We start from the raw sequence: 22,497 nt of genomic DNA on the forward strand, positions 1-22,497 counted from the left end.
TCTGAACAACTGTTGCCTAAGCAAAATTTTTTTCTCCAATCACTAAACAAAATATACAATGTATGGATGTAGTACAACTAATTTTTGGTGCTAAATTGAAGCACTTGTTAAAACCAACCCAAGGAACTTTCAAAGTTCCTGTACCACCTCAGAAAGGACAGATGCCAAAAACTTTAAATAAAAATAAAGAGAGCACCTACGGAGAATATACGTTACAGATTGGCATTCAGAACAAGATATGTGCTGTGAAAAGCTGCCTGAGGGGAAAAGAGCTAAAAACAATAGAGTTGGGGAAATAGAACAAAATATAGGTGACCAAAGTTCAACTGAAGCCAAGAGTTAGCTGCAATCACACACATTAAATAATGCACTTTCAAACCATTTTCAGTGCCCTTTCCAACTGGATTTTACTGTATGAACTAGCAAAATCCGGTTGGAAAGTGCATCAAAAGTGGATTGAAAGTGCATTAGTGTGTGTGATCGCAGTCTTAAGCACATGTGAGGAGAATGTATCATCGGACTCAGGGCAAGACTGAAGAAACGGGGAAGTTGGGGGCAAATGGATGACTCACAAAAATGGTAATTCACAAATAGTCACCTATTAAATAGCCCCAAAAGGCTTTAGACACCTGAAAAGAAGCTGATAAGGTGGTATCTGGGCGATCTGTCAAAACAGTTGCTTCAGTATTGTTTATTTCTGTCTTGCTAAGGTTCAAGGCAACTATTTCTTTCCACTTAAAAACTGTATACCCATCTAAATATAATATAAAATACAGAAATTTAAAAATACCTCACATTGAATGCCAGACCAACAAAAAGGGTTTTACAAAGGCATACAGGACCAAACTTTGACGGACCTCTACAGAAAAGGGTTCTTGACCCTGCAAACTGAGCCCATACCCAGATGCCACGTCAGTCAAGCTAACTTGTATTTGTTGGGTATTGTCATAATTTCCTAACTCATTCCAGTGGTACAGAAAAAGGGCTCCATTATGGGCTTCACAGATGTTCAGACTTCTACAGAGAACAGAAATGTGAAAACCTTTTATTTGGTACTAATGAAAAATCAGGAAAAAAATGACAATATATTTTATATCAGGTGTTAAGAAAATGGAACAATTTCAACACAGCTTGAGGAACTGTAATGCTATAACCTTTAAGGCAGGCAACATCTGAACGTATCGCTCCTTTTATTACATGTAGCCCTAACTATGGTGCCAGGAATATTTTGTGCTTTATAATCCCATACTTCCCAAGCTCCCATTTTTTCAAAATGGTATACACTTGTCACATTTACACGTAATTTCTGATGTACTTTTAAAAAATGTTAGGTGTCCACCTTAAAACATACCCCGAGTGTTACCATATGCTCTTAAGGTTGCTCCAATTTTACCAGGTAAGGAAGACTAAGAAAGATTTCCCAGGTGTTAAAGCTATCATAGAAAACTTTTCCTCACCTTTTCACAGCAACTAACCACCAGTCACATGCTCAGTAAAGGAGTAATTCAGAAACATAAATACAGACCATATTAAAAACCTACGTGGCTGTGAACAAGCTACTAAAATATTCCAATTTACAATATTCTCACAAAACCAAGAAGAGCAAGCTGTGGTAGAAATGCCTGAACATCAACTTTTCCCCTCCCTTCACACACAACTAGAGACTTCTGCACTAAAAAGTTTATGACAGAATTAAAAAAGGGATTAATATAGGGATGTCAACAACCTACAACGCACTTGTCTAAAACGATGTGTCAAGATGTCCAGCAACAAGCAATTTTATTCAGCAAATCTAACACTCAACAAAGTTGTTACCAGTCGGAAAGACTCAATGTCAAATTAGAGTCTGGGGCATAAATCAGCCAAATCACCTGGGCTCCTTCATTCCTGACAGCCAGAAAAACAGTTGTAAAGAAAGAGAGTTAACGCATCATCCGGCAAGCAAGCTTGTACGTTAGGTGGCAATTAACACCTAATTATGTTTTCAGACATCTTTATTACAAATAAGACACTCACAAATGCACGACTGATCTGCATGCTCTAGGGAATAAAACGTAAAAACTAAATGGAATTCTAGGCATCGGGTCATTATAATAAAATCCAACATGTTGCTGAAGCCCATACATCAAATGTGCATTCAAAGTGAAAAGTTAATTCTAGTCCCTCAAGTATTTTGCATAAAAGCATTCATCCACGGACCATTAGATAAAGTTACTGTAAATAAGTTTTGCCTGTCTTATTTATGAGTGGAAACTAAGTAATTTCTCTTGCGCATGCATATACAAAAACATATACTTTCAAAAACTCAGCTCACTGAAGCATTCTGCCAGGCTTCAAGCAAAACATGAATAAAATTGGGGGGGGGGGGGCTTCAAATATTAGGCACACTGAGGTAACCATTTCATGCTTTTCTGACAGGTATCTCTTATGTTAAGTAAAAGTCAAGTTAAAGGTGAATTTGAGAGACTCTTTGGTGTAAACAAACAGAATGAAAAACTATTTGTAAAATACACGATTACTCCACTGCTGTAGAGACTATCTATCAACGCTTAAATAAAAATGAAAGAAAGCATCAACAGCATTTGATGAATATGAGTTTAGCATTTTTAAAAATATACACACACACACATGGTTTTCCCTCTTAGGAAAAACGTTTATGCAGCCTGAACTTCTAAAGGTAAACACAAGGCAGTGTAAATAAAAAGCAAATCAATAATTTTTGTTAAATTTTAATAATCCTGCAAACCTACAAATAAAACCATCAGCAGCCTGAATTGAGATGACAGTTAGCTACGTTTCTATGACAACCCAGTTGAATAGTACAAGTCCTGACTTGCAGCAAAGCTTAAGATATGAACAGAGTGACATTTACCCCATACAGGAAGAACTCGCAGCTTTCTTCTAAAAAAAAAAAATCAATTTCTACACTAACATAGATTTTTACTATGTATATGGCACTTTTAATTAAAGATAAGTCCTTTAAACTATTCTAAGAGAGTCTTTAAAAAAAAAATAGTATATTACTATCAATGCACTCTTGACACTTCCACATACCTCCCCATCACATTTGCATAGCACAGAAAACATACATGGTCAAAAATTTCTGCTAATTTGCTTTTCAGCCTTTGTCTTATGTATGGACTAATAAATTCCATTTCATTGTATCTCAGAAAGTGTCCGGGGGCACACGAAAGCTCATAACTTGAATAAAACTTTGTGGGTCTTAAAGGTGACACTGGACTCAAACTTTAGTCAAAATGGTTGTCATTTACTAATATCATATAAAAAGCCCAAAGGCTGATTTTTTCTTTATTTGACACTACGGTTGCCAGATACTACCCCACCCCCCCAACAAGCAGGGTGTGCATGCTGGGAGACTTAATGGCAGGAAAAGTACGCTAGACCAGGGTTGCCAGTAACATCACTTCCAGCATACACTGAAAGGGGCATGCTCTGAAATTTGGGCAAAAAAAACTATGGTAGAAGCCATTTTTTCCATAGAGCTTTTGCCCAAATACCACAGCATCCCTACATCGCCAGTGATGAGATTAAGTCACTTCCAGCGCATGCCAAAATGACACTGCTGTGATACCAGCGACAAAGGTTGAGGCCTAGCTTCCCAGTTGTTAAGTCCCCCACTGGCTGGCTGATCATCTTCAGAGGGTGCCTGGCAACCCCATTTTACAGTGAGATAATAGTCACGATTGAAAGAGTTTTTAGTTCCAAGCAGGTATGTAGCCACAGTGGGGATTTTGGGGCCACCCCCCCCCCCCGCACCCACTGGCCCTGCCCACCATCCCACCCTAGCATATGGAAGGGAACCCCACCGTCCATGAAAGTTGGAGAAGAAGAGGGGGTCTTCTTCCTGCTTCTGCAGCTGATTTCATCTGCAGAAGCAGGAAGAAGACCCAGCAAGCCCACGTCTCACAGACAGCTGGAGAGGCGTTGACTGTAGGACCACGTCAATCTCACAGAAGGAAACAGCAAGTCCCAGTTTGGGGATTATATGTGTGGGCTGAGAGGTAAGGACAGGGGCTCTGGCAAGCTGGTAGGTCACCTCCTCAGCTTGCCAACCCCACTCTTCCTAGTGGAGAACTCAACTGAGTGGGTGGGGTTGGCTGCATTCCCACTGCAGAGGTTGCTGGGGTGGGCTCAGCCCAAGCCTTGGCTCCTAATGTGGACCCTCCCTTGCCGTCTGAAGTGTCCTGGTTGCAGAATAGCTGGCCCCAAAGCTTCTAGAGTGCCTCTGAGCTTCTGCAGAGAGCTTTCCCCCAACTTTGGTGCCCTCCAAAGTGCACTGAGGGCTTCAAGGAGGTGTGGGCTAATGTCAAGTGTACTTCACCCTTCCCCACGCCTTTTAAATCAGAAGGGAGGCATGACCTTGGTCTTTCCCCTGTCTTTTCAGTGTTCATATACTCGGTTCTCATCAACACTCTTAACAGGTCTCTTCATCCCCACCGCTCTCTCTCCTGCTCCCCTGCCCCCCAAATGTTCCAACACCCCACAACTCAAAATTTTCTGGCTACATCCCTGCTTCCAAGTGCTCATGTGTGCCTCATGTTTTTTTTTTTACTTTAAAAAATAGACTGTATGTATGCCATACCAAACAATTTCTTGACAATCCTATTTTCGAACTTCCACAATTCCTGGAATTCTGAACACTATGGATACAATCCAACACATGACCCCTTCAAGAATAGACTACACATGCCAAGGGGGAGAGCAGATGCAAGCATACTGGCCACACCCCCTTTTGAGGATGGCAGTTAATCATCAAAGTAGTAACCATACATATGCTTCCCTATGATTTGGTACTCTGTTTTCCAAATTTAGTCAGATGTTTGTATAAGGATCATGTGTACAGGACTATAGAGTCACACACAGACATAGCATCAATAATGTACAGCAGTTCCCTTGTCCTACCACATTTACCACATGCCCCACCAATGACAGCCAGCCTCCCTCCCCTCCAAACTTTGGATTTTTTTTTTGTGTTGTTGTTGCTGGAATTTCCTAAAGCAAACGGGAAACTACTTTTTACTCCAGCATGTGGTGTCTGCGATGACATGTTTTTTGGGGGGTTCCATTTCCTCCTTTCCAAAGAGCATCTCTTCCCCAAAACAAGTAGCCAAACCTGGCTTTCCTCCACCTCATGCTTTCAGAATCCCCAAAGTGCCCACAAGTCCCCAAGAAAGTTAGGGACTATTGCTCCAACATTTCTCTCTATGTTCATTCCCACACACTGTATCTAAGCCCCACCCTGAACCTCCAAAGCCCCTGTTCACATATTACAGTGAATGGATGCATATCCTGAACATGCACACGTGCATCTAGAAGGAACCAGTATGTATTGACTTTGTAAATAAAACCGGAGATCAGTACCTGGATAAATGTTGGGTTTAAATCACATGTTCAAGTGTATATGCACTGAATGTTAGATAAGAATTACTCCATGTACATATAAAGGAAAATTAAGTGTACACTTCACAGATTGTAAATGTATTCACTATAACTTATGAACAGGTCTAAAGAGCCCCATGGCGCACAGTGGTAAAGCTGCAGTACTGCAGTCATAAGAACATAAGAACATAAGAACATAAGAGAAGCCATGTTAGATCAGGCCAATGGCCCATCCAGTCCAACATTCTGTGTCACACAGCGGCCAAATATATATATATATATATATATATATATATACACACACACACACACACACACACTGTGGCTAATAGCCACTGATGGACCTCTGCTCCATATTTTTATCTAACCCCTTCTTGAAGGTGGCTATGCTTGTGGACGCCACCACCTCCTGTGGCAGTGAATTCCACATGTTAATCACCCTTTGGGTGAAGAAGTACTTCCTTTTATCCGTTTTAACCTGTCTGCTCAGCAATTTCATCGAATGCCCACGAGTTCTCGTATTGTGAGAAAGGGAGAAAAGTACTTCTTTCTCTACTTTCTCCATCCCATGCATTATCTTGTAAACTTCTATCATGTCACCCCTCAGTCGACGTTTCTCCAAGCTAAAGAGCCCTAAGCGTTTCAACCTTTCTTCATAGGGAAGGTGTTCCAGCCCTTTAATCATTTTAGTCGCCCTTTTCTGAACTTTCTCCAATGCTATAATATCCTTTTTGAGGTGCGGCGACCAGAACTGCACACAGTACTCCAAATGAGACCGCACCATCGATTTATACAGAGGCATTATGATACTGGCTGATTTGTTTTCAATTCCCTTCCTAATAATTCCCAGCATGGCGTTGGCCTTTTTTATTGCAAACGCACACTGTCTTGACATTTTCAGTGAATTATCTACCATGACCCCAAGATCTCTCTCTTGGTCTGTCTCTGCCAGTTCACACCCCATCAACTTGTATTTGTAGCTGGGATTCTTGGCCCCAATGTGCATTACTTTGCACTTGGCCACATTGAACCGCATCTGCCACGTTGACGCCCACTCACCCAGCCTCAACAGATCCCTTTGGAGTTCCTCACAATCCTCTCTGGTTCTCACCACCCTGAACAATTTAGTGTCATCCGCAAATTTGGCCACTTCACTGCTCACTCCCAACTCTAAATCATTTATGAACAAGTTAAAGAGGATGGGACCCAGTACCGAGCCCTGCGGCACCCCACTGCTTACCGTCCTCCACTGCGAAGACTGCCCATTTATACTCACTCTCTGCTTCCTATTACTCAGCCAGTTTTTGATCCACAAGAGGACCTGTCCTTTTACTCCATGACTCTCAAGCTTTCTAAGGAGCCTTTGATGAGGAACTTTATCAAAAGCTTTCTGGAAGTCAAGGTAAACAACATCTATCGGGTCTCCTTTGTCCACATGTTTGTTCACCCCCTCAAAGAAATGTAACAGGTTAGTGAGGCAAGATCTTCCCTTGCAGAACCCATGCTGAGTCTTCCTCAATAACCCGTGTTCATCAATGTGCCTACTCATTCTGTCCTTGATAATGGTTTCTACCAACTTTCCCGGTATTGAAGTCAGACTGAGTGGCCTGTAATTTCCCGGATCTCCTCTGGAACCCTTTTTAAAGATGGGGGTGACATTTGCTACCTTCCAGTCCTCAGGAACGGAGGCAGATTTCAATGAAAGATTACAGATTTTTGTTAGAAGATCCACAAGTTCAACTTTGAGTTCTTTCAGAACTCTCGGATGTATGCCATCCGGACCCGGTGACTTATTAGTTTTTAATTTGTCTATCAGTTGTAGGACCTCCTCTTTTGTCACCTCAATCTGACTCAGGTCTTTCAACACCCCTTCCAAAATTAGTGGTTCTGGGGCGGGCAAACACTTCTCATCTTCCACGGTGAAGACGGAGGCAAAAAATGCATTCAGCTTCTCAGCCACTTCCCCATCCTCCTTCAGTAATCCTTTTACCCCATGGTCATCCAAGGGCCCCACTGCTTCCCTGGCTGGTTTCCTACTTCTAATATATTTGAAGAAATTTTTATTGTTGGTCTTTATGTTTTTTGCAATATGCTCCTCATAGTCCCTTTTTGCCTGCCTGATCACAGTCTTGCATTTGATTTGCCACTGCCTGTGTTCCCTTTTATTAATCTCACTTGGACTGGTTTTCCACCGCTTAAAGGAGTCCTTCTTACCTTTTACAGCTTCCATTACAGTCAAACTCTCTACTCACGACCTGAGTTCGATCCCAGCGAAAGCTGGGTTCAGGTAGCTGGCTCAAGGTTGACTCAGCCTTCCATCCTTCCGAGGTCGGTAAAATGAGTACCCAGCTTGCTGGGGGGGGGGGGAGTGTAGATGACTGGGGAAGGCAATGGCAAATCACCCCGTTAAAAAGTCTGCCGCGAAAACATCGTGATGCAGTGTCACCCCAGAGTCGGAAATGACTGGTGCTTGCACAGGGGACTACCTTTACCTTTTAAAAGTCATTTCTCATTGGTGGCTGCCAAATGAAGCAGCTGTAGTGCCTCCTAAGGAAGCGCATGCCTCATATTCTGTTTGTTCATTTTTGAGCCACAGCACAATAGTGTGTTTTGTGGTACAAAACCAATTTATGCCCAGGGAGTCAAATACAATAGCACTGCTGGGAAGCAGGGCTGACATCAACATACCCTAAGGTGGGGCACTTCCCAAGGCTCAGGACTTCTGGTGGGGCGTACTGCCACTGACCCCCATTCATACACTTCCCTGGTCACCAGGCTGTACTTGTGCTCCCAACTGCCCAGAGTCATTGAGGAAAACCATGTTGATGGTGCACAGTAGATGCTCCTGGGGGCAATGGCAGGTGGTACAGGCAACGGAGCATCGATGGTGGAACGGTTTGCAAACAGAAGAGGGACACTTGAGCAGGTAAGGGGATGCAGGTATGGGGGCTGAAATTAGGAGGGGGGCTGGTGGTGGGTAGAAGTGGCCAGGAATGACCCCCCTCTCCCCTCCAAAAAAGTGAAACCAGATCATCTGAGAAGCACGTAGAAATATGAACAATAAATAAAAGTTAAGCCCACTTCAAGCAATGCACTTCCACACACTTAGGATTATGTTGAATCACAACTTATATATACATGCTAATATATATTCAGATGCACGGGTGTGCTCTCACCCAAGTTAAAAAACAACATGAAGGACAATTTTTGAATAAAGCCAACAGAAAATCTGCTAGGATTTTAAAAACAAGCACCATAGAACTATGCCATTGCATAACTAATTGCCAATTTGCCATTGTATTCAATTTATTACATATTCCAATTTGTTCATCAGGTTAGCTATTTGCCTTATAGCTTGCATTTGCAAGTACAAAAAAGAAGCAAGTTACATGAGCAGAACCTCACACCTCTCAGGTTTCTGTAAGTATTTTCTACTAAAAGCTCTATGCAGAGAACTAATGCAATTAAGTAATGAGATCAGAAAACTACTTAGGACTGGATCATTCATTAAGTCCAAATTCCTTAAGAGCAAATCAATGGAATGCTTCTGTTTCTTGTCCTGGAAACAAACTGTTTATGGATTATTCTGTCTCAAGATACACAAACTTACAATGCAACCCTATGCAGCATTACTCCAGTCTAAACCCAGTGATCTCTACAGGATTTCTACTGGAGTAACCCTGAACAGGACTGTACTGGAAGTTTGCTGTGCGGGGGGTCCCACTGATGGTTGCATCTGTGAAGTGCAATTCCCCTCCTTCCACACTCCCACTGCAGCCCAGAACCCCCCCCCAAAAAAAAAGGGGGGGCAGGGGACAGTATAAGGTCACAGTTAGTGATCTGCAGGAAATTGGGCACAAATTTCAAAGTGAAAACCTTAAAGGGGGAGGGCATATTCTATAATTGTCTAGAAACAGATAGCCTAGGCTAGCCAGATCTCATTAGATCTTGGAAGCTAAGTAGGCCATTGCTAGTATTTGAATGGGAGATGTACAAGGAATTACAGGGGCATGACGCAGAGGCTGACAATGTAAACCAACTCTGAATGTCTTATGCCTTGAAAATCTTTCGGGGTTGCCATAAGACAGCTGTGACATGATGGTACTTTCCTCTACCACCATTCTGTAATAAAAACATATTCCCTTTGCCTGCCACCAAAAAGATGCAACTAATTCAAGGAAGTGAAAGGCTTAATAGATAGGGGGGTAACCCCCAGGTAGTAGCTGGAGATCTCCCAGAATCACAACTGGTCTCCAGATGATAGAGATCTGCTCCCTTGAAGAAAATGGCAGCTTTGAAAGGTATATCATATGTCATTATACCCTGTTGAGGTCCCTCCCCTCTTCAAGCCCTCTGGGCTCCCTACTCCCTCTCTTCCCAAGATCTCCAGGAGGACAGTAGCTCAGTGGTAGAGCATCTGCTTGGGAAGCAGAAGGTCCCAGGTTCAATCCCTGGCATCTCCAAAAAAGGGTCCAGGCAAATAGGCGTGAAAAATCTCAGCTTGAGACCCTGGAGAGCCACTGCCAGTCTGAGTAGACAATACTGACTTTGATGGACCAAGGGTCTGAGTCAGTATAAGGCAGCTTCATATGTTCATATGTTCCAGGCATTTCCCAATCTAGAACTGAAAACCCTGTTAATAGAAATTTTGCTTCTCTCAGTCCTGGCCCCTGCAATGGTGGTTTTCCCACAATATTTTGTGATATGGCACCTCAATGTTTGCATTGTTGTGACCGCTTCTCGGCCTTTTGGCTAAGATCAAGTGTGTGTGTAGACTTGCATTGTTGTGTCATTAGGAAGGGTTGAGGAGAATGTGGAATTCCTTTCAAAGGATTAACTAAGTTAAAGCCACTCAAGAAGAAAATGTGTGCAGTGTCAAAACCAACATCAGTCTCACTTCTACATTTTTCGGCTGAAGTGATTATATTTAAACAAATATTTCAACAAGATGTATTAGCAAAACAGACACAATCAGTTTGAAGATATTTAAAGGAATGGATAGTTTCTCTTAAATAAGAACTTATGATTTGAATAAACAGAGGCCACATACTCATTTGTTTGAAGAAAAAACTAAATATTTTCTTTCATAAATCTGATAATTTCTTTCATAAATCATAAATTGACAATTCCCCATTATAACATGGCTTCAGAGTTCCAACTTCATGAATATTTGGAAAGATTTAGGTTTAAAAGATGTACTGATAAAGATTTAAAATCTTCACTGTCAGCTTTGACACAGGCAATTCTTAGCGATAGATGCCAGAGCGGTTTTCCTTAAAATAGGGTAAAAAAAATCAGATTGTTAAATGTTTATTTTTCAGTTTGGGAGGCTGAGAAAAAAGCTAGAACCTGTGAGGTCTACATGGAGGTATAGCCTTCATTCTAAGCCCCAATCAATAAATCAATCAAGACAAAATCTGCATTTGTGATAAAGCCTCTCATAAGTTTACCCATTAAACCAAGTAGCAGCCACTCTGTATCCTCCAAAGTTTCACAAACAATAACAGGGACACACTAGTTAACATCCCTATTCTCACATTCCAAGGGCGTCCTGCCTAAGGCCTCCTCCACTACCATTACATGTTGCTGAAGGTTCCATGCTGTCCGTTCTACGTACCCGTATTCTCTATCAAAGGATTCCTTAAGTTAAAAAACACAATTGCCCAAAACAACAGTATGCAAAATATAACACATAACTCTGCAGCTGGAGACAGTAAAATGGCAGGCTGTGCCTTAGTGCTCATGAGTTTGCATTTAAATGGATATGTGCTAGAGACAAGACGACTTCATCCACTACTGAAATTTAACTTCTAGATATGTTCTCAGGACGGCTGAACCTTGAAGAATGACAAGGATAGAGAGTGCACTAACAAAATATTAACTTAGTATTCTGAAATGACAAAAATAAGGCCAAAACAGGAACAGTAGTTTACCAAAGAACTTGCAGAAAATAGGAACATCCTCCAGTAAATAGAGACAATAGGATAGCACATATCTCTATGACAGCACAAATCGATGAAAGAATTGGTTCATTTTTTGTCCCTAAAGTTGTCAATTGATTCTAAGGGGGGGGGGGGGGGATTTTGTATATTTGTGTGTGTGTGCATGCATACACACACACCTGGAAGTCATGTCAACCTCTGCTGACTGGCCCATATTGGGGGCCTAGAGGATATTTAGAAAGGTGGCTGAATACAGCCTGCCCCTGTCCTCCCAAATGGGTGCTTCAAGGAAGTCTCCCATTACTTGTTGGAAGAGGAAATTCTTCCAAAGAACCCTTTGTATAACTCAATGGTGTATTTTTGATTCTATAACTTCAGGCTGACAGTTTAGAAATTATTTTGTCTAATTTACACTATGATTGCTAAACATGTGGATTTGTTTATTTGTTAAGTGTTTTATTTTTTCAACAAAAGTTATTAAATTAAAAAAAAAGGAAGTCTCCCATCCAAGTACTAACCATAGTTCACCCTGCTTAGTTTCCAAGATCTGACTTGCCTGGGCTATCCAAGACAGATCAGGGCAATTGATTCAATTTTTAAGGTCCAACAGCAGCATTCTTCCCCTTTCTCCCCATCTACATGGAAGGGGGAAAAAAGTACAGACTTCATTTCATTATCAAAGTATGAATACTTATAAGCCTAATCACCAAAAATCCGTAACTGTTGAACCAGTCAAGATGGATTAGGACACTAGGTTCTCTCCCAGCAATCGCTGTCTCTCTTTTTTATTTCCTTTCCATTCATTTTCTACAGAGGATTTATTTAAGCTTTTCACCTTCTTGGGAAAATGTAGCATACACTCAGGCAAAGAATTATGATGATACAGGTGCTGCCTCTGAATATATATTAAAATACTTGCATTGAGAGCGCAGAATACAATATGCAGGTGAAAAAAAGAAGGCAAACAACATCTTCTGCTATTGTGGGTCACCAATAAATTGAAGTCATACTATCAGCATGAAATACCAACTCCTTTTTTGCTCTTCTGAATACGAGTTAGGCTGTGAAAAGCAAAAGCTTAGCAGAATACTACATGGCATTATAACATTTCATGGCCTACAATCCACAGTCCCAGGTGTGCCAAGATGAGCTTCCTCAGTGTCCCCTTCCACAACCCAGGAAATCCAGACAGCCTGAAAACAAGGCCCTGTGAGATCCTGGTGATCTGCCAAGGTTGACTGCTCATGCTAGCATTGTGGAAGGGCACATTAGCACAACATGGTTTGTGGATTGATTCACAATCCTCAGACAATACTGCCTGATTTCATTTTTGCGTCTACTTCTTTTGATCACACTAGGAATACTCCTCCAAATATATACAACCACATACAAAATGCTTAGGTACTCCAGTGATACAAGAGTTACTTCAAGAGATTATTTCCTGTAGACAAAAATCACTGAAAACCATAACTAATAAAGGCTTTGATCCTGCAATGCAAGAACAGAGATGTGTTGCATAAACTTTCCTGGCTTCCCCCCAACCCTACCACAGTCCTCTATTCCCTTTACCCTGGAATCTGTCCCTCTTGAGTCACTGGATCCCAATAAACGCCTGGAGGTCAAGATGCTGGGGTGGGGGAGCCTGTACTGAGAAGGAAGAACAGTGAAAATGGGTGAAAACCACCACCGGTACCATCAGCAGAACTACCTACTGCACATGGAAGCACCATTAAGAACATGGTAGTAAGTTATGGTATCATGGCTGACAGGACAGGCTTAAAGAATCATAGAGTTGGAAGGGGCCCTACAGACCATCTAGTCCAGGGGTGTCAAACATGTGGGCCAGGGGCTGAATCAGGCCCCCAGAGGGCTCCTATTAGGGCCCCGAGCAACTGGCTGTCATCTGCTTCCTTCTCCTTCTCTCTTGCTCCCTTTTGCATCATAACTTGCTTTGCCAGGATTGATCAATTGCACAGGAGCTACAGAGCAAAACCTCTATTTTCTCCATTGGCTGAGGCTTCTCCTTTGGGGAGGAAAGGGGGGAGACAGAGCTTGCCAGGCTGTCTCAACCACACAGCAGAGCTACAGAGCCAAGCCTCTCTTACATCTTTTGGCTGAGGCTCCTTCCCCCACCAGTCCCCTGGGGAAGGCAGGAAAGACCCAGAGCTTCCCATTGCACACTTCCCTGAATCCCATGGGAGAAATACAAAGAAAGCATCTTTAAGACCAATGAGTGCTAATGTTTTAAGCATGTTTTAAGGTTCTTTAAAATATATATATATTTAATTGTGCTTATCAGTGTTCTTTATAAAGTTTATATGTCTGCTACCTAATCTTAACTAGCTACACACATGGCCCAGCCCAACAAGGTCTCATTTATGTCAGATCAAATGACTTTGACACCCCGATCTAGTTCAACCCACCCCTGGTCCATGCAGGATCAGCCTAAAGCATCTCTGACAAATAATCATCCAGCTGCGCTTTGAAGATTGCCAATGAAGGGGAACTCACCACCTTCCTAGGCAGTTGGTTTCACCTCTGAACTACTCTGACTGTAAAAAAAATTTTTTCCTAATACCCAGCTGGTACTTTTCTTGCTTTAATTTGCTTCGGGTTCTATCCTTGGCTGCCAAATGGAACAGCTCCTTACCCTCATCTAAGTGACAGCCTTTCAAGTATTTAAAGAGAGCAATCATGTCCCCCCTCGATCTCCTCTTCTCCAGACTGAACATTCCCAAAGCCCTCAATCTTTCCTCATAGGCTTACAACATAGCAGGCAAGAACAGTTCGTGTGCACAGAGCTAAGGTAGGAATATTTTGGTTAAGGTGGTTTGGATTTGTAGCAACTTCAAAACAAACTACTTTTACTACATATTTATACTCATTGTACTGCAATTTCGCCATGTGGTACTAGACTATTTGAAGTCACCCATTCATTGGACATTAATGCCACTATGTTTGCTCATGATAGCATGGGTTGGAAATGACCTTCTGAGCTAGAAACCCTGAAAAGCCAAAACCCCTGGTCCACTATGCGAATAAACCCTGGGTTCACAAACTCCCTCTGGCGCCACAGTTCAGTTTAGAGCTCAAGACAGTTAGAAGCCTTCATGGCTTGGGACCAGTGTATCTGAGTTATCATCTTCTCCCATTTGTTCTTGCCCAGGAATTGAGGTCACAGGGAAAGGCCCTCCAGATTGTCCCCTTGACCAAGGAAGCTCATCTCTGGATAAACTAGGTACACAAGAGAAGGCCTTTTCAGTGGCGGCCCCATGATTACAGAATAACCTTCCCAGGGAGGGTCCTCTCACTTTTGATCTTTAGGAGGAAACTAGAGACAGTTTTATTCAGGATGACATTTGATAGTATTTTTTCTACCTTTTAGCAGTTGTAAGCTATGATTTTAATTTGTTACTTGTAATGTATTCATGCATTCTTATGGTTTTTGGTCTGTCTATATGGTAAGCCAGCTCACGTTCCGTAAAGTAGAAAGGTAGCTAATAAACATTTTAAATGAAATAAAAATAAGCTGGTTTCCAATTCTTGCTTGAATTGAAAGTATAAACCATCATTTGCTGATTCTGGAAACTGATTCCAAGACTATGACAAGTGGATGGAATGTGAGCAAAAGGCTGATTCACACAGTAACCATGCTCAGTGTTATACCTAAGCCAAACCCTTTACCTCTCAAAAAGCCTTTACCTTGTGGAAAAACCCCATTCTTTTCTGTTATGGAACAAAGTTTTTCTAGCCTGATCTCTCTCAAGGTTTCTTTTTTTTTCAAAGTGATTTGTCTGACTATTCTTTGTCTGGAAGGCTTCTGGTTCCCAGTTTGATACCCAGGTGTAATAGGTATATAATCATAAACATGTAACTAGCGTTTAGAATTCTCCTCACCTCCACAATCTGAAAACAGCATTATATTCAGGGGGTTTTCTTGTAGCAGGAACTCCTTTGCACATTAGACCACACACCCCTGATGTAGCCAATCTTCCTGGAGCTTACAGTAGGCCCTGTACTAACAGCCCTGTAAGCTCCAGGAGGATTGGCTACATCAGGGGTGTGTGGACTAATAAGCAAAGAAGTTCCTGCTACAAACAAACAAAAAAGCCCTGATTATATCCATCCACATAGTGGAAAGGGAGACTGAAACAGCAGCTACGGGAAAGCAAAGCCTTCGGTGGTGGTCCAAGCACATCAACAAATTAATATTTTGAGGCTGCCACAATTACACACTCTGTTGATACATCAGCACTTCAAATTGCATTTCATTTACATGGAATGCTCTGCAGCGTTTTCACACTTTATATATTCCATAACACTCCAAACAGGAGAACTACCACTTCTAGTTAATATTAATAGCTCATTAAATTAAGTATCTAATTTCCACCAAGAACAGCAGGTTCTAGAAAAATCCAAAGAGTAACCCACTTCGTTTAGAAGTCAATCCTAACACATTGTATATTATTATCCGTGTTACACATCACCACAAATTTGTTTTTTTTTTAAATAATGTATTAAAAAGATTCCATTTAAGCTCCAATATATTATTTACATCCCACTGGCTCAAAAACGATGAATTATTTCTATGTTTTCATTAAATTATCCTTTCGTTTCCCTAAAGCAGACCTCTTTTCTGCCAATTTTAAATTCTGACGCCATGTTAAAACATGTCAAAGAAATTATCTGGGTACATGAGGGTGGGGGAGTGTTATAATTTCCACAAGTGAGGAACTTGGGCCAGATATCAGAGATGGTACACCATCTGCATAATGACCACAGCCCAGAGATGAAATTACATGGGCATAAAATGGTAATAAGTAGAATTTGAGACTGGATCCAACCCACTTTTTAAAAAAAATTGATCATAACCCATTCTCCTCATTACTGTTTCCATCCCACATGGCTGTCCATGCAAGCCTTTTTGGTGGTCAAAGTGGCCACCTTCCTGCCTTTTTCACCCAAGCTGGTTGGATCTAACCTTATATTTATTCTACCTGTAAATTGAGACCACATTAGATAAATATAGCATCAATATGGAAATATATACTTAGTTTTTACTCTGTTCATTTTATGAATAGTTTCTTTTGTTACCTTTCCCTCTCCAAATGACTAATCAGCCATCGAGGGTGACTCCAAGACCCTACACAATAAAGTCCAGAAAGCCAACCAAAGCATATTGCAACTAGGATTATTCTGCGGAACAAAAATCTGCCCAGATGGAAGACCAGAGATCATTTTCTTCTTTATTTTTGGTGGGGAGGAAGAGAAATTGAAAAGGGAAAAATAAATGTACATCATACATGCAATTTCAAAAAATGACACACACTAAAGTTAAGGAAAGGAAGTTAGTGCTCGGAGATTGCAGGGAATATACTTTGTAAGCAAAAGTAGTTTTTCCTCCTGAGAATTAAAATACCATTTCAGATTATTGTTTGCTCATCATATCATTGAAGAATAAATAGTAGCCTGCCTCCATGATAAGAAAAAGCTCATAATGCCCTAAAATCATATGTAAAGGCTATGAAATAAAGAGACTCAATTGAAGTGCAGGTACAGGAAAAAAGATCTGGTACAATTACATGAAGTGTTGACAGAAATCACTATTGCCGGTTCCACTGAAAGGTTTGCTTGATGCATGGAAAACTATGTGATAAATCTGCTAATTTACACCAAAGTGTTTTATGTGCATTAATTTAATCACCTGGAAACTGATAGGCACATCAATAGCGCTAGAAATTGCTGGCTGTAGAGATGAAGCTCGCAGCTTAATGCTATATAATGCTACAGAATACGTTAGAAGGCATTTTGCAACAAGTGTAGAATGTACCTACATTTTATGGCACCTCTGAGAGGGGGTGGAATTCACCAGGGTCTTCCTCTGTGCTCACCCCACCCAAATTAGTGACAGCTAAACAAGGTCACTCAATTTTCATTATCCTTTTCTATAGTCTCCTTAATTAGGCTTGCCAATCCCCAGGTCCCAGCGGGGTTCTCCTGCTTTCCCAGGCTCCTTCCCGCTCCCAGTCAGCTGGCCAGAGGGGGGAAGCCCCACCCCCACAGCCACCATGTGCCTTTAATAATAATAAACTTTTTATTTATACCCCCGCCCTCCCCCTCCAGAGGCTTCAGACTCCACTTGGAAAGGCTTCCTCTTCAGATCGGTGTGTCTGTGTCTTTAAGGCTGAATGGGGGCGGGGGGGGGGCAGGCAGAACAACATGGCTGCTCCCAGTGGCTGTGAAAGCAGCCCAGACTCTCAGTTGGTTGCACAATCTTTTCCAAGGTCGTTTGCATGGAAAGTTAAACTTTAACCTTGGTTGCTCTGTGTTACTTTGAAGAAGTTGGAAGTTCAGCAATTCATGAGTAGAGATGCCAATCCCCAGGTGGGAGCAGGTCCTCCCCGCTTCAGAGTAGTCAAAAATGGGGGGGAGGGAAATGTCTGCTGGGCACTTCATTATTACCTATGGAGATTGATTCCCATAGGAATATAATAGAGAATTGATCTGAGGGTATCTGGGGCTCTGGAGGGGCTGTTTTTTGAGGCAGAGGCACCTAATTTGCAGCATAATATCCAGTACCTCTCCTTAAAACACCCTCCAAGTTTCAAAAAGATTGGCCAGGGGGTCCAATTCTATGAGCCCCAAAAAGAAGGTGCCCCTCATTTCTAATGTAGGGAAGGCATTTAAAAGGTGGGCGGTTCCTTTAAATGTGATGGCCAGAACTCCCTTTGGAGTTCAACTGTGCTTGTCACAACTTTGCTTATGGCTCCACCCCCCAAAGTCTCCTAGCTCCACCCCCAAAGTCCCCAAATATTTCTTGGACTTGGCAACCCTATCCTTAATATACATCTAAATTTTGACAGAAGGAAGACAGCACAGGGTAGGAAGGAGGAAGAGGTTAAGGGTTCATGGGTCACCTAAGAGCTAAACGGCTAAAATTATTGGCTAGGATCCAATGAGCCACTCAAGGCACATCCAAAAACTGAGCATACCAACCGTCAGTGGTTTCAAGAGAAGGGTGTCAAGTAGCATGGGGAGGGGACAGGAACACCACTGTGAAGCTCAGTAAGTTGAGCAATTCTTCATACACCCCCCTCCCCAAACAGCTGGCCTGCCAAACATTTTGCTCTTTCTGTATAAGAAAGGGATATCCATCATAGCAGCATCTGTCCCAGCTATTTTATGCCCTCACATGGTAGAAAACAGATCTGTGACGGGCCCTCACCAGCACAACCCCAATCTGATACATGAAGACAGGATGGTGGAGCACACAATGCTGAAGCAGGCTCCAGCAACTGGAATCGCAAAGTTAAATGCTGGCTCTCTCTCCTGGTTGCTGACACAGAAGCAAAAAGGGGACCTGAAAAGAGTGGCAATGGAGGCAAAAGGACTTGTCCTCTTTGGTAGAGGCCACCCTCCCTCTATAGGACTCCCCCATCTGTTGGTGACCAAGATCCTAGAAACTATTGTCTTTTCAATCCTTCAGTGACTGGTTCAAAAAGTTTTAGAATGAACAAAACTGGCATAAATAATATGGAAAATTGTATTTTGCAAATTTCCTCTTCTACAGCAGCAAAAGCAGAAGCAAATCTAAGTCTGTGGCACAGCATCGCTAAGTATCCATTGCATTTTAATCTGTAATATACAAACAGTGTTTGTGTCAATCTCGTTTTCATTTACTCAGAACAGAAATGGCAGCACCCAGGTTTCAACGTCTGACAAGATTCATCTGTCAAGATTCATTATTAGAGCTGAACTGTGTGACCATCCATATTTATATATTTTTTAAATATCATCCACTTTGTGATTTCAGTAGCGGCAGAGTTCTCTGGTTTTAATCAAGGCTTTAAAAATCACATGGCATAAAACAATAATAACTTCTCTGTAAATAAGCAGCTCCCAAATCAGAAATGAAGCAGAAAAGCTACAAGAGGTTGGGGAGAGGAGAAGAAAGAGGAGAGCATTTTATTCTGCTGGTTGACAAAGAAATAACAACCAGAACACCACCTGGAAGCTCTGAAAGGACTAAGACCCTTTGAAGCAACTTACTTCGGACTCATCTGTAGATTCTTCATTACTCTTGGGCTCCTGAAAAATCACATAAAAGGAGAAAAGACATTACAAATGTTGGCATCAAGGACTGTATCTTCCTTGTTCTTATTTCTGCTGCTAGAGCTAAATGACAAAACCTAACAGAGGAGAGCTTGATAATAATCTAAGCAAACACCACCTTTCTGCATTTCTGTCTGCACTTCATCTGCAGTAGTGGTCTTCAAACTCTGCAGACTGGAGATCAATATTCCCTCTAAGATGCAGAGTCTTGTGAGCAAAAATTCTACTTTGTGAGCTACTGGTATTAAAGTTGTAAGCTACTGGCATTAAAGTTGTGAGCTACTGCATAAATTAGTGTGCTCTGGGGTCATCCTTCCTGAGCTGAGACAAAAGTGTGTGAGCTGGATGCTAAAAATCTGTGAGCTAGCTCATGTTAACTCAACTTAGAGGAACATTGCCGAAGACTGACCTTTCACTCTAATATACTGCCCACTGAGCTGCAAAGCATGTGGCTGAAAGTCACATGGCACTACAATGGTAAACCTCCTTAAACCATCAGGAAAATGGGGCTTAAATACTTGAACTAATAATTGAGTCCCCATACTGGCATGAACCTTTCAGGCTGAAAGTTTGTGGAAAGTTCATGCCCAGTGGGCTGCCAAGAACTTGACTTCATGAAGCACGACCAGCCAAAATTCTTCATGAACTTTAGTCTGTGAGCTGGTTTGTGTCCATCTCTAAGAGCTGCACAACTACTGTATACTTTGTGCATCGCCCTACCAAACATAACCATCAGATATAAAACATAACCATAATGCTTTAATTACTAGAGTACCTCTTAGCATATACAGTTGTCTCTCCCTACCGCTGTTGAACCTTAATTACCTCCTACTTATCTGGAGTGAGCAGAAAGGCTTGACAGTCATTGACTTCTGACACAAAACACTGCGTGAAATTTCAAGTTCTCTAGAACTCTCTATTAGGCTGGATGTTTAAGTTAAAAGTTCCCTTCAAATTGAACTCATGGTATTTACAACTTCTCTTTTTGCTAAGTGGGAACCACCTGCTACTACAACTCACAGAGAGCCCTTGCCCACTTACTTGAAACATAAGGCAGGTGCCATATTGAGGAACAGTATTCAGAAGAGCCACTGCTGGCAAGTCAAATTAACTCCCAGGTCACTGAGTATCACTGCTCTACCTTTAGCAGAATGGAACGTTTATACCCAACTCCTTTCTAAAAAATCCAGGTAGAGCTTGATATAGCAGTGTCTAATTGCACCTTAAAGACTAACAAAATCCTAACACCTTAAAGACTAACAAAAAGGTATACCAGCAAAAAATGCTTGTGAGCCAGCCCTAACGTTATCAGATGCTGTTTGATATGGTGGTGGTGAAAAGTGTCATCAAGTTGAAGCTGACGTATGGCGTGCCTTTAGGGCAGGGGTGTCAAACATGCGGCCCGTGGGCCAAACTGGCCCCTAGAGGGCTTCAATCAGCCCCAGAGGGCTTTCTTCTTCCCCCTCCCCCTTCCTGTCCTCACCCTGCAAAGCTGGGGAACATTTCCAGCTCCTTCTGACTTCTCTTTGCAGAGGCTAAAGAAGAAGCAAAGCTGCAACATAAATGTGGAATGGATTTCCTACTCAGACCTATAGGCAGAACACACTGGAATGGGAAATCCACTCCCCATTTTCCTTGTAACTTTGTTTCAATTGAGAGGTTTAAGTTCCCAGCGTTCCTATGGTCAGCTGAAGCTTCTTGGAGTTGTGTCCTTTCAAATCAAGCATGGATGCTCTGAGTCAGCTTTGTCTCTTCTCAAATGGAGTGAGAACTAGTGCCTAGTGAGTTTTCTAACTTGGGAACACACAGCCAAAGGGAGATATTACACTGGAGAGCCATTGCTAATCTGAGTAGACAGGGCGGGGGGGGCGGGGAGCTTGCAATGCCTTGCCATTTCATGTTTTCCCAGGCTGAGAGCACTTTTTTTTAGTTTTCTGCTGTGTGATCCTTGTGCTTTTCCTCGATGTTTATTGCAAAATCCCACTAATCCCCTACCTTTCCATTTTAAACAAAAATTTGCAAGAGTTTTAAGCATGTTTGTATATTGAGTTTAAAAATAATATCTTTAATTATGTTTGCCTGTATCCTTTATAAAGTGTACATCTCCTTTCTCTGGCATTATATTTTAGGACATGCATGGCTCGGCCCTACAAAGTCCCATTTCTGTTAGATCCAGCCCTCCTAACAAATGAGTTTGACACCCCAGCTGTAGGATTTTCAAGGCAAGAGATGTTCAGAAGTGATATATCACTGCTCGTCGCTGCAAAGCAACCCTAGACTTCCTTGGTGGTCTCCCATTCAAACACTAACAGGCCCAACCCTGTTCTGAAGAAGTGTGCATGCACACAAAAGCTTATACCCAGAATTAAACTTTGTTGGTCTTAAAAGTGCCATGGGACTAAAATTTTGTTCTGTTACTCCAGACCAACAGAGATACCCACCTGAATCTATCTAGAGCCAACCCAGTTTAGCTTCCAAAATCTGATGAGGTCAGGCTGCCATCCAGGCCAAGGTGCTGTTTGATACACTGTCATTTATTTTCCTCTTTTGGACACTTTCCTTCTTTTAAATATTACAATTCATGTTGGCTAGGCTATTTTACATGAAATACTTCAACTGTGGATTTCCTTTTAAAAGGATTAACCAAATGAAATCCATTCAAGAAGAACGTTGGGAAGGATTTACATTTTTTTTTAAAAAAAAAAACACATTATTTTTGCTCCAATATTTCTCAAGCTATCAAAGAAAGTGTGACTGTAAAACATCTTTCTTATAAGGCAATGCATCTTTCTGTCACATGCATGCGCAGCACAAGCACGCGCACACACACGTACAAAAGAAATTGAGTCTCCTCTTGCTAATCTCTCACCTGTCCAGTGGCAAAAATCTGCTGATGCCATGCCTCCTCGAAGAGGTCAGCAAAATGAAGATTTACTTAACGTGTTTACGGTTATCAATAGCAATAAAAGGTTACAACTAATGTGCTGACAGTGAGCGTAAGCATTTTAACAGTGGCATGATAGAAACAAAGCCTGCAGAAGAG

At 41.8% G+C, this 22,497-nt stretch overlaps 1 protein-coding gene across 1 annotated transcript in view; it reads right to left on the reverse strand.

Annotated features, from left to right (window-relative positions):
- Positions 1-22,497, reverse strand: part of VPS41 (VPS41 subunit of HOPS complex) — a 169,887-nt gene that overhangs the window by 140,536 nt on the left and 6,854 nt on the right. Inside the window, exon 2 of the mRNA XM_060247653.1 lies at positions 19,392-19,430. Within this exon, the coding sequence (XP_060103636.1) occupies positions 19,392-19,430 (39 nt within the window). The remainder of the gene's footprint in view (positions 1-19,391; positions 19,431-22,497) is intronic.

This window comes from Heteronotia binoei, chromosome 10, assembly GCF_032191835.1.
Source record: "Heteronotia binoei isolate CCM8104 ecotype False Entrance Well chromosome 10, APGP_CSIRO_Hbin_v1, whole genome shotgun sequence".
NCBI lineage: Eukaryota > Metazoa > Chordata > Lepidosauria > Squamata > Gekkonidae > Heteronotia > Heteronotia binoei.